This window comes from Rhinoraja longicauda, chromosome 32 (genome assembly GCF_053455715.1).
Source record: "Rhinoraja longicauda isolate Sanriku21f chromosome 32, sRhiLon1.1, whole genome shotgun sequence".
Taxonomy (NCBI): domain Eukaryota; kingdom Metazoa; phylum Chordata; class Chondrichthyes; order Rajiformes; family Arhynchobatidae; genus Rhinoraja; species Rhinoraja longicauda.
In genome coordinates this window covers 12280743-12294102 of record NC_135984.1, presented here as the reverse complement: position 1 = coordinate 12294102, position 13360 = coordinate 12280743, and the positions used below count along the sequence as shown (strand labels likewise).

At 44.7% G+C, this 13360-nt stretch overlaps 1 protein-coding gene across 3 annotated transcripts in view; it reads right to left on the bottom strand.

Annotated features, from left to right (window-relative positions):
* Nucleotides 1–13360, bottom strand: part of dscaml1 (Down syndrome cell adhesion molecule like 1) — a 494811-nt gene that overhangs the window by 156881 nt on the left and 324570 nt on the right. For all 3 annotated transcript variants that reach the window (XM_078426581.1, XM_078426582.1, XM_078426583.1), the window contains 3 exons: nt 11807–12085; nt 10158–10277; nt 7575–7751 (listed from right to left, as the gene is read on the bottom strand). In XM_078426581.1, coding sequence (XP_078282707.1) covers nt 7575–7751; nt 10158–10277; nt 11807–12085 — 576 coding nt within the window. The remainder of the gene's footprint in view (nt 1–7574; nt 7752–10157; nt 10278–11806; nt 12086–13360) is intronic.

The following is a 13360-nucleotide window of genomic DNA, read 5'->3' as shown; positions in this document are numbered from 1 at the left end:
GCTGTCTGACCTGCTGAGTTACTCCGGCTTTTTGTGTCTATCTTCGGTTTAAACCAGCATCTGCAGTTCATTCCTGACACAAGCAATGGTGTCCTGTCCTACATGAGGCCCTGTGGAGCACGGTTATTGGATGAATTCATACCATATTGTCTTTAGGAGACATGAGGATCTGGAGATGCTGGTTTACAAAAAAAGACATAAAGTGCCAGAGTAACTCAGCAGGCCAGGCAGCATCTCTGGAGAACATGGATAGGTGGCATTTCGGCAAGGGACCCTTCTTATTGTCTTTTATCGTCTTTTACTGTTCACACAAAATATCCTTTCATGCTCCAGATGTGAATGATACCATTTTCTGTGCCCCTCCACTAACCTCTGACTTGGGTTGTGGCGATGCAGAGACTCAGCACAATGTGATTGGAGCCCAGTTCTCGATCCTGTAATCTAGGCTGCTGAGTAATGGGTGAAGGCAGCCGAAATGCATGCGAGGCATTAACCGAAGGAGTGCGGAGATACGGTAGGTTAGTCTGGGCCAGAGAGATAGAAGGAGCTAATTACGGAGAGAACAATGATGCCAGGTCTTTGTAGGTGACGTTTCGGGTCGAGACCCATCTTCAGACTGAGTCAGGGGAGAGATATGAAAAGGCACACAGAACAAATTAATAAAAGATATGTAAAAAAAGACAGATCAAAGCCAGCAACGATGATCAAGGAAAGGTGGAGCCCACAATGGTCCATTGTTGGCTGGGGTTCCCTCTTCCCTGACTCTCATTCTGAGGAAGGGTCTCGACCCGAAACGTCACCTATTCCTTTCCTCCAGAGACGCTGCCTGACCCGCTGAGTTGCTCCAGCATTTTGTGTTTATCTTCCGTGTAATCCAGCATCTGCAGTTTCTTCCTGCACAGGTGCCTGGGGTACCTGAGGAAGCTCCAACACCCAGCTGCTGACTGGCCCTCGGTAACAGAATGGCACCTTTGAAATGCTAAGCAAGGCACCTACAGCTCCTGTAAGCGCTTCAAGTCTAAATCTCCCCGACTCATTGTCAGCTATTTTTTCACAGATGTGTGGCGGGTCCTAACCTGACACGTTTTTTATTTGTGGTGTCATATCAGCTCCCGACCAATTTCAAAGGACCCTTCATATGAACAGAGCAACACCGTCAGAGAAAATAATTACAGACTGAAGTCCTTTTGCAGCTTAATCTCTTGAAAGGGACTACAGGGATGGATTACTGTTTGGGAGCCCGAGATAACACACTCAAAGGAAAGCTCGTACACTGCCGCATGTGGAATCAGCCAGCTCCACAAGCAACTACTTCAAGGGCGGCTGAATTACATGAATGTTAATGGGATTGCGTCGACTTATCTATTTTGCCACATCTATGTATAAGAAACTAATCGGGTTACTCAATGACTTGTTGCTCCTGGGTTTGTTCTGCAGTACATGTACACGCTTAATGGACAACACTCTGCTTCTTTCCATGGCTATCAAAACTAACGGCAGTAGATCTACAACTATGATCTGCAGCAATGCTAATGTTGCAAAACGCTGCAAGCTGCAGGCGAGGAAGTTGAGGAAGGCACTATTACAATATTTACAATGAGGGGGGACCTCATTGAAACGTACAGAACAGTGAAAGGCTTGGATAGAGTGGATGTGGAGAGGTTGTTTCCACTAGCCTCAGAATTAAAAGATGCTGCTTTAGGAAGGAGATGGGGAGGAATTTCTTTAGTCAGAGGGTGATGAATGTGGAATTCTTTGCCACAGAAGACTGTCAATGGATATTTTTATGGCAGAGATGAATAAATTCTTGATTAGTACAGGTGCCAGAGGTTATGGGAAGAGGGCAGGAGAATGGGGATAGGAGGGAGAGAAAGATCAGCCATGATTGATTGGCGGAGTAGACTTAATGGGCTGAATGGCCTAATTCTGCTCCTATCACTTATGACCTTATGAGCAATTGGAGATACAGCACAGTAACAGGCCCTTTGGTCCACCGAATCCGCGCCGACCAGAGATCCCCGTATACTAACACTATCCTACACACTAGAGACAACTTATAATCTTTACCAAAGCCAATTAACCCAAAAACCTGCCATCTTTGGAGTGTGGGAGGAGAACAGAGCACCAGGGGAAAACCCACACGGTCACAGGGAGAACGTACAAACTCCGTACAGACAGCACCCGCAGTCAGGATCGACCCCGGGCGCTGTAAGGCAGCAACTCCACCGCGCTGCCCTGCCTCTCATGACCCTTGCATTCTGCAAACCTATCTCCAAGCTTCCCTGTGAATTTTCCACCAACAGCATTCCTTTCCATATGTAATGAATAATTTACGTTATACAGTACATGCTAATTTATGCTTAAGGTTGGATCATTTTGCTAGATGTGCACCAAGCACGATCACCATCAGTCAAAATACATCATGACCGCAACCCTCTCCTCATGTGGGATACCCCAATGGGCACACGTACATCCCACAACATACCTTACATCCCACAACATACCCTTCGGTCTTTGCTCCCAATTCCCTGCTTAATTTCAAAGTTTGAGTCTGAAGTTCGGATGTTTTATGCATTTACCATGTCTTCCATCTCACTGCTTGCTCGGAACCCGTAGGGATCAGGTTAAGTTTGTGAAGATAGATTGAGTTGCATGCTCCATTTCATAAATTGCAAAATGATCTATTTCATTTCCACTTAATGGAATAACACAATTGATTATTCAAAGGCAAACATTATTGCACTGGAACCAAAATGGTTTTGGCCATCATCATAGTTGAAAGAGAAATGAAGGACTAGGCTTTGTGGCTCCCCCCTTCATGACCGCAGGGTCTCACCGTCTGTGAACTTCTTTGAAAGTCTCCATGTTTTTGTTTTAGTTTTAGAGACACAGCGTGGAACAGGCCCACTGCGTCTGTGCCAACCAGCGATCCTCAAACACTAGTTCTATCCTATGCATTAGGAACAATTTACACAAGCCAATTTACCTACAAACCGGCATGTCTTTGGAATGTGGGAAGAAACCAGAGAACCCGGAGAAAACCCACAGGGAGAATGTGCAAACTCCGTAAAAACAGCACCTATGGTCAGGATCGAACCGAGTCAGCACCACGTAGTCTGGTGCTGTAAGACAGCAACTCTACCACTGCGCCGCCCGAAAGTAATCAACTGGCCTAACATCAATTGCCGTTAGTTCTACCACCCTCTGAGTGTAGATGTTTTTCCCAGCCATTCTTGAAAGGACTGGCTCTCATTTCTAGACTCTGCACCAGTGAACATATCAGATTGTCTCCCTTGATTCACTAAAGTTCCTTTTGAATGGAAAATTTCCATCCCTACCCACTCTGACCTACATGTGACTCCAGACAGACTAATGTTGCATTAAAATTGCACAGCAACCCATTCAGGGACAATTCGAGATGGATGCTTATCAACGATCACTGATGTGCATTTCCATTGAATCAATAGATATAAAAAAGCCTGCCTGGCAATTGTATCACAGTGCTTCTTTTCAATGGTATGCCATTCATCTAGAACTGTGCTCAAGGTAAATGGCAGGAGTAGTCACTTCTCGGTTAGATTGCGGCGGTCAGGATATCTGGATCCATCCTTGAACTCCAATTTAAATTGGTACTAGCCTGGAAATGTGCATTGTGCAACCTATCACATTATATTCCTCGCTGTGGAAAGTTTTGGCCTTGCTAATTTGGATGAGGATCCATTTTCCGCAGATGCTGCCTGATCTGCTGAGCATTTTCTGCTTTAATTACACACAAAAAATAATTTTGTATTGTTGTGACTGTTCGATAGTCAAGTGTCTTAAAGATGCTTCATCACTTCCCATGGCCAGCAAAGAGAAGAATGTGAGATTAAGGTTAAAGGAATGGTGAAAGCAGATTTGACAGGAGGAAAGACAGACACAAAATGCCGGAGTAACTCAACGGATCAGGCAGCATCTCTGGAGAAAATGGACAGGTGACATTTTGGATTGGGACTGTTCAAGGGTCTGGACCTGAAACATTACCGAATCATATTCTCTAGAGATGCTGTCTGATCCATTGAGTTACTCCAGCACTTTGTGTTAATCGTTGGTATAAACCAGCATCTGCAGTTCCTTTTTATTACATTCACCAGGAGCAAGCTGGTTTATATTCTTGAGAAAATATGTGAAGCTGTGGGACATGAGAGGGAGAGCGGGACTAAAAAGAGATCTATCTTGCAAAGGGTGGCAGGAGTGTGATGTCCCATATTGCCTTCCTCGGTGCTCTGTCATCCTGCCTCATTTTGTTGCGAACAGCAGAGAGAGATATTGTTCAGGGCACGGGGAGAACGCCTTCAAATAAATGAGATTCGTCAGAGATGGGGGCGCAAGTAAACGATCAACTTCCCCACGCCTCGCCTGTGTTTTAAGGACTTGCTTCTCACCGCGATTTGTGTCCGTATTGAAGCAGCTACTAAGTCACTTTTGGCAGAGTGAGCCACTGATTGATTGCTCCAATACACCGGGTGGAAAGGGGCTTTTTTTTCTCATTGTGATCTGTGTGACATTCCCACATGAGGAAAATCAATCCCGTCTCATCCTTCAGTATGGATTACCTGCCTCAGTGTTGTTGTTGGAAACTTCCCCCCCCCCCCACCACCCAGCCTATTGTAAAGCTTGTTAACTCCATCAATTTACGAGCCAATTGAAATAGGAAATGACAGCTCTATGGAAGGGGATTATTAAAGTACCAAGAAAATGAGACACAGACAACAAATACACAAGCAAGGTAGTGAACTGTTATAAAACACTGGATCCATGACGAGGATGTTGCCAGGACTCGAGGGACTAAGCTGTGGAGGGAATTTATTCACAAAATGCTGGAGTAACTCAGCAGGTCAGGCAGCATCTCAGGAGAGAAGGAATGGGTGACGTTTCGGGTCAACACCCTTCTTCAGACTGATGTCAGGGGGGCTGAGTTACTCCAGCATTTTGTGAATAAATACCTTCGATTTCTACCAGTATCTGCAGTTATTTTCTTACACAACCTAAAGCTGTAGAGGGAGGATGGGCAGGCGAGGACTTTATTCCTTGGACTGCAGGAGGATGAGGGGTGATCTTTTCTGTGTGTTAGAACATGAGGGGAATAGATAGAGTAGATGCACAGTCTTTTACCCAGAGTAGGCGAATTAAGACCAGAGGACATAGGTTTAAGGTAAAGGTAAGAATTGATAGGAACCTGAGGGGTAACTCTTTCCAAACTGAGGGTGGTGGGTAATATGGAATGAGCTGCCAGAGGAGGTAGTCGAGGCAGATACGAGAACAACATTTAAAAGAGATTTGGACGTACATGGATAGGAAAGGGTTAGAGGGATGTGGGTCAAACGCATGCAGGTGGGACAAGTACAGATGGGGCAGCTTGGTTGACATGGGCAAGCTGGACTGAGGGGCTTGTTTCCGTGCTGTATGTTTCTATGACTGGCTCTCCCATGCCTGGAGGCTTGTATCCAATTCTGGGAACCCCATTTTAGGAAGGACGTGAAAGCATTTGGGAAAGTGCAGAAAGGATTTATCAAAATTATACCATGTATGATCTTAGTTTTATGGGCACACTGGCTGTTCACTTTGGAATAGGGGACATCACAAAGTAGTCTAATTTAAACACTGGTATCTAAAATCATAGTGTAGATAGAGTAGATTAAGAGAACTGTGCCCATTGACAGAGAAGTCAAGAACCAGGGATTCCTCCTCCTCATCTTAATGGTCTCTTTCTATGCAGTAACCATGCTATGATTCGGTGAGTGATGAGGTTTGTAGGTTAATTGGCTTCTGTAAATTGCCCCTAGTGTGTAGGATAAATCTGGTGTATGGGTGATTGATGGTCGGCATGGACTCAGTGGGCCGAAGGGCCTGTTAACGTGCTGTAAATTAAACGAAACGCTAAACTAAACTAAATAAAGAGGAGGAATGGGTGACGTTTCGGGTCGAGACCCTTTCTTCAGACTGATGTGCAAGTCTGAAGAAGGGTCTCGACCCGAAACGTCACCCATTCCTTCTCTCCCGAGATTCTGCCTGACCTGCTGAGTTACTCCAGCACTTTGTGAATAAATACCTTCGATTTGTACCAGCATCTGCAGTTATTTTCTTATACTAAATAAAGAGGAGTTTTCATACAGTAAATACACGAAGACCCAGGTTATGACAGGGTTCTGTTTCTGAGATCTGTCCATAACCCAAACTGTTTATAAGTTGGAAACGAACAAAGACTGTTTCCGTGGAAGAGAGTCACAGAAACAGTGGCGAAGGGGAAGCGAGCAGATGTGGGCAGAGTGGCCTCACTGACTCAGTGAGTCTGGGCATTGCTCCCAGCGCTGTTCAGCTACAGCCAGCCCCTGATTTCCATGGCTCGGGGGTGGTGGCAAGGAGAGATGGCACAAGGAAATAACCCATTGCCACCCACCCAGAAGATGCTAGCAGCCCAGCAGCAGCTGGCAAACCCATCTCCATCCATCCCAACAGCCTCCCAAACACCTGTTCATACATATGGGATATCCATAAGTCAGGTGCCTGGAACCCAGGGAGAACCTGCAGGATGAAAATGTTTCCACTGGTGGAACATCAGTAATTGATGAGTATAGATGATCAAAATATCAAGGAGGGAAATCAAGATTTTTTCTTTGTTAAATACAAAGTTGTTATGATCTGGCTGCACAGCTTGAAGGGAGAGTGGAAGCAGAATCAATAATAATTGTTGATTGAGATTTAGTTAGATACATGAAAGGGAATTTTTTCTCAGTGCTATGGGCAAAAGAGAAGAGAAGTAAAAATGTCTAACAAGAAAATAGACACAAACTCCTGGAGCAACTCAGTGGGTCAGGCAGCATCTCTGGAGAAAAGGAATGTCAACTGTTCCTTTTCACCAGAGATGCTGCCTGACCCGCTGAGTTGATCGAGCACTTTGTGTCTATCTTCGGTATAAACCAGCATCTGCAGTTCCTTCCTACACATTTTGCCTAAATAGATGCTCTTTCAGAGGGCATTCATTAGCACAATGGCCAACTTGCCTTCTGATTTATTGGCAAGTTGTGCTTCATCTATAAACTGGGACAATGTTCTTTCAGCCCTGTTATCAAGTTTGTATTGATCAAGTTCCTGGAAGTCACCATGTTAAACAATCATGTGCATCGACATCAGGCTTGGCTAGAGTGGAGAGGATGTTTCCACTAGTGGGAGAGTCTAGAACTAGAGGTCATAGCCTCAAAATTAAAGGACGTTCTTTTAGGAAGGAGATGAGGAAAAACACTCTTTGGTCAGAGGGTGGTGAATCAGTGGAATTCTTTGGTCAGAGGGTGGTGAATTCAGCGAAAGGCTGTGGAGGCCAAGTCAGTGGATATTCTTAAGGCAGAGATAGATAGATTCTTGATTAGTATGGGTGTCAGAGGTTATGGGGAGAAGGCAGGAGAATGGAGTTAGGAGGGAGAGATAGAACAGCCATGATTGAATGGCGGAGTAGACTTGATAGGCTGAATGGCCTAAATTCTACTCCAAATGACCTTATGACTTTCAACAATGCAGTCTAAAAGCAAGCTACTTACTCTTGACTGTAAGAAACATTGACTTGCTGATGTCCGTGCCAACTCCATTGCTTGCCTGGCAAAGATAGTACCCGATGTCTTCTTCTAAAACATGTCGAATCAGCAAGGAGCCGTTGGCCAGGATCTGAATTCGGCCCGTCAGTGGGACAGGGTGATACTGCTGAGGATTTCCACTTCCTGCAAGGCACAAAGTCCATGATAGATCAGTGAATTCAGGGAGAAGTAGAACATACAATAATGCCATCTGATGAACAAACAGCTGGACAACACATGCTGGCACCACTGCACCACATCTGTAATGGGCTTTTAAACGAGTAACAATGATCCTTTTCTACATCAAAGACAGAATTCAAAATTTCATGTGACATCACGTAATTCAAAATCCAACTCTGCCACCTTAAACCTTTATTCTTGAAGAAACTGCAATCAAAATGGTACCCAAACATTAGCTCATGTTTTAATTGCAGCAAACATCAATGAGTGCTTATTAACAGATTATTGATATTCTCTCCATCAATATTTTTAACTCAAGTTGGTTATTGAACATTGAACATTGGACATTATTAATGTATGCATTTCAAAACATATTTATTCACATTTTGTGAATTTATTCCACAAAGATATCGATGATCGTTCTCGCTGCACACCACTGAAAGATGTATCAAGAGAAAGAGGTTGATCATGTTTCACTCATTCTTAGCTCACTGTTTTCATTCAGGTTTTGGGTAGATGAAGGTATTTATTTTGTCAGAGAGCTTCTTCCAACCATGGGGTTGTTATGTTTTTGAAAGTTACAGCGGTCAAAACTCTGTATCTACTAAATGCGACTCCTCAGAATTACTTCAGGCTAATGCAGGTTATTTCAGGATGAATACATAGGAACAAAGAATTGATATCAAATCACATTGGAAGACCTAATGATCAAAAGCCTCATCAAAGAAATAGGCATTGAGGAACAACCTAATTGGAGGTAAACAGAGACAGAAATGTTTCATGGGGGTGTTCTGGAGCATTGGCAGCCAGGTTACCAATGATACAGAACTTAAACTCAAGGGGTGAACAAGTCACTGCAATTGGCAGACTGCAAACGTTCACGAGGAATTTGGTCTAGAGGAGAAATAGTAAGGAATGATCATGGAGGGATTTGTAAAAATTAGGTAGGAAAATGTTAAATCGTGTATTACTTAATTGGGAGTGACAGTGGTTTGGCAGATGGGGATGCTGGAGGGACAGGACCTGATGTGAGTTGGAGCAAGGGGAGCTGTGTTTCAGATGACTTCAGGGTTACAGAGCGAGGACTGGGGGAGGCCCAGTGACGATTCCGTTGCAATTGTCAAACTTCAGGTCCACAGTGGTGCGGCGGTAGAGTTGCTGCCTTACCACGCCAGAGACCCGGATTCGATCCTGACCACAGGTGCTGTTTGTCTGAAGTTTGTACGTTCTCCCCGTGGGTTTTCTCCGGGTGCTCTGGTTTCCTCCCATACTCCAAAGATGTACTGAAGAAGGGTCTTGACCCGAAACATCACCCATTCCTTCTCTCCCGAGATGCTGCCCGACCTGCTGAGTTACTCCAGCATTTTGTGAATAAATACCTCCAAAGATGTACTGATTTGTCGGTTATTTGGTTTTGGTAAAAATTGTAAATTGTCCCTCATGTGTCGGATAGTGATCGCTGGTTGGTGCGGACTTGGTGGGCCGAAGGGCCTGTTCAAACACTGTATCTCTAAAGTCTAAATAAGCCTAGATAAAGCAGCAAATTTGTGGGTGGTAGCTGCTTTACGTCCTCATCGTCCACCCTGGGTAGTTCTACAGAACTGGCAAAATTTGCAGCAAAGCGTCAACTACGGTTCTCTGAAGCACCGTTTGATTGTTGGAGTTGACATACGAAAGAAGAAGAAGCAAATTTGTCAAACTTCTACGATTTTCCATAAATTAAAGATAAAACACATTACCTTAGAAAATCACAGACAATAAGAATTAAAACATTCTTGCCAACACTCAACTATAATCTTATTATTGGAGGATGGTATTAACAAATGATTAAAAATCGAGTAATTGGAGAATAAGGAATCATAACTGATGTACAGGAAGGAAGTTGTTGGTTTAAACCGAAGACAGACACAAAATGCTGGAGTAACTCAGCGGGACAGGCAGCATCTCTGGGTAGAAGGAATGGGTGACGTTTTGGGTCGAGACCCTTTTTCAGACAGTGTCGATCATGACGGATGTGTTGGGTAACCGGTGGTGGAGGCACAGGGGTAGGGCAGTGGAGAAACGAATGCATTATAGACAATAGACAATAGACAATAGGTGCAGGAGTAGGCCATTCGGCCCTTCGAACCAGCACCGCATTCAATGTGATCAAGGCTGATCATTTACAATCAGTACCCCGTTCCTGCCCTCTCCCCATACCCCCTGACTCCGTTATCATTAAGAGCTCTATTTCTACCTATCATTGAAATAGAGTTGGTGACAGGAGTGCTGTTATTGGAGTGTGGAAACACAACATGTTAAAGCCAACACAGATACCAACGAACACCAAGATGTGAGCAACAGTCTGAGATCACCACAGAGCAGTCATACCTTTGGCGTGCTTCCACATGACCTTAGGAGGAGGATAACCATCCACTGAACAGTTCAGGACTCCAGATTTCCCATAGATGCCATCCTGGTTATTAGGCTGCACCACAAAACGAGGGGGAACTGGAACACAGAAATAATGGTTTAATAAATTCAAGATATCTTCCAACAATGAATGAACATGAGGGGCATTCGGAAAACTACCGGGTGCTGTCAAGGGAAAGATGAAGTACATTGGTCAAAACGATTTCTTTAACTTTTATCTTCATTTCTCTTGGGCACGGTGCATTGACAAGAGAAATAGCTGCTGCCACATAATGGGCTGTGAGACACTGTTGTAACATTTTTATTAATAGGGTTACAGCACAGCGAGCTAAATGTTTTATCAGTGGCTCAGCTGGTTGCTCCACTCTTTCTGAGTCACACAACTGATGTGTTCAAGACCTACCACAGGCATTCAGCCTACTGAGTCCACATCAAGCTACTAACACCCATTTACGCTAATCCCATATCACCTTCCCCACATTCCCAAGGAGAAAATGTCACAGTGACTAATTAACCTACCAACCTGCATTTTGTTTTATTGATGTGGGAGGAAATCAGAGCACCTGAGGGAAACTTAAATGGTCACACGGTGAGAAAATGCACTCAAAAATGCATAAAGTAGCACCAGAGGTCAGATTAAACCTGGGTCTCCAGACTTGTGAGGCAGCAGCTCAACTAGTTGATATCATCAAAGACCCACACCACCACGTTCATGCTCGCTTCTCCTTGTTGCCATCGGGAAGTAGGTACAAGAGTCTGACAACTGTTACTTACTTCCATATAGATTGCTACTTCCACATAGAAGAAGAGCTTCTTCCCATTGACCATCAGGTTCTTGAATAACCCTAACTGAACCTCTGCCTCAACAGTGAACAACTAAACACTTTACGTTACTGTGGCTGCTCCACATACTTCAGATGTTGCACTATTACGGTCTGGTTTACTTAGAATGACTAATAATTTATTGTAATTTTCTTTGTGTCCAATGTGCCTCTAAAGCTGCAGCAAGGTCTGGTTCATATTCGATGCATTTGGGAAATAAACACTCTTGACTCTTTTCTCTTACCAGTTGCACAGTAGGCCGACCTATGACATGAATTAGACGAAAGCAAAGTGTTGTCCTGGCCAATGTTTACTACAGAATCAACAGCTAGCATAAATCTTCACCTTGTCATGTTCCCAGGAAAATATGATTACAGTTGAATTCTTGACAAAAACAGCTGCCTATTTAGATTGTTTTTGTTTTTTGTTTTAGAGATGCAGTGCGGAAACAGGCCCTTCGGCCCATCAAGTCCGTGCTGACCAGCAATCCCCACAGTATCCTGCACACACTAGTGACAATTTATAATTTATCATTGAAAAATCCCATTAATAATCATTTAATGCACAGCCAATTAAGATGTGTTTTGGATATTAAGCTGAAAGATCACTTGAACAACTTCCCAATTAAAATGGCTTGTTCTTACTCAATGGACCCTGCCACCCCAAAACCACCTTGGCCTCCATTGCTATCGGCGCCTCTGCAAGAACTCAGTAGATACCCAGGGCGTTGGCCAAGGACGGTAAACAGGACACGTCACGTGGGGGAAAGCACGGGAGAGACTCACCGCGTACAATGAGCCGCCGCTCCCGCATGATGGTGGCCGCCTCGTTACTGGCGATGCAGGTGTAGTTGCCGTTGTGCTTGAGGGAGATGCTGGAGATCTGCAGGGAGCTCATGAACTCTTTGGTTTCGATGGTGACCCCGGAGCCGGAGAGAATGGCCTGACCATCCTTCCGCCAGGTGATGCGGATGGGCATGTCTCCCGACGACACCACGCAGGGGATGTAGAGCAGCTGGCCGATCGACGCTGGGGGGAACTCAAAGGGCTGGATCAGCGGGGGAACTGGAAGCAAATTGGCGTTCATTGTTTGGTGGGTGAAGAGCAAGAAATATTTAACCGCATTTGTCAACCTTAATCACTTCCATCAACTTGACATTACTACAGTTTACCATGAAAACGTGATCAGCTGCTAACTTAAATCCTCAGAAATCCAAGCACAAAGTCAATCTAGATCTGAAATAAAGGGTGAAATGAATCCTAGACAGATCAACCAAAAGATCTCATCTGAAACTGATCAGCAACGTAACTTTGCCACAGGATTTCCCACGGTTGGTAAATTCCTTCTCTCATTCCTTCTCTTCAGAGATGCTGCCTGACCCGCTGATTAACTCCTGCATTTTGTGTCTACCTTTACCACCGTTGGACACTGACTTAATGATCTTTATCAAGGTGGCCACTGAGAAGTGCGTTTTATTCAGTGAGAAACACTGGAATCACTGCTATCGGATGTGACAGGTTGACCTTGAGCTTCCTCCACTCTCACTTTTTCCTCCACCCTACTCCCACTCTGACCTCTTTGTCTTTGACCTCTGACACGGGTCCCATGCAGATCAATATAAACTCAAGGCACAGCATCTATTTTTTCATAAATTCCAGTCCACCAGGGCTCTCAAGCTACTCAGTCAGGCTAGCTGGAGTCTAATAAATGTTTGGGGTACAAGGCTCTCGCTGGGGTTTTGGGGTTCACGGCTTTGTAAAGGCCAAGCCTTGGACGTGTCCCACTCACAAAGCAATCTGTAGAGATACGGATACAGTGCAGAAACTGGCCCTTTGGCCCACCGCGTCCGCATGCGCCAGTGATCACTCCGTACACTACCCCTATCCTAAACACGATGGACAAATTAGAATGTTTTTACCAAAGTCAATTAACCTATAAACTTGTACGTCTTTGGAGTGTGGGAGGAAACTGGAGCACCCGGAGAAAACTCACGCTGTCACAGGGAGAGCGTACAAACCCTGTACAGACAGCACGCGTCGTCAGGATCGAACCCAGGTCTCTGGCGCTGTGAGGCAGCAACTCTACCTCTGTGCCACTGTGCTGCCCCTTTCTGGAGATCAGAACCGCTTTAACAAACTCTGCGGCTGTGTTGCAGAATATCTTTAACAGACTGCAGGATCTGCCAAGTTCTACCCGATCATAAGATCCAAGATTGTCAGGGCAGATGCAAACAGGTTTGTTTGTAGGTGCTGGGCTTTAATCGCTGAAGCTCCCCTGGGGTATCTGTGCCTTCCCGAAGTATTGAAGTATTACACCCCCACATTTGAGCAGCAAATTCT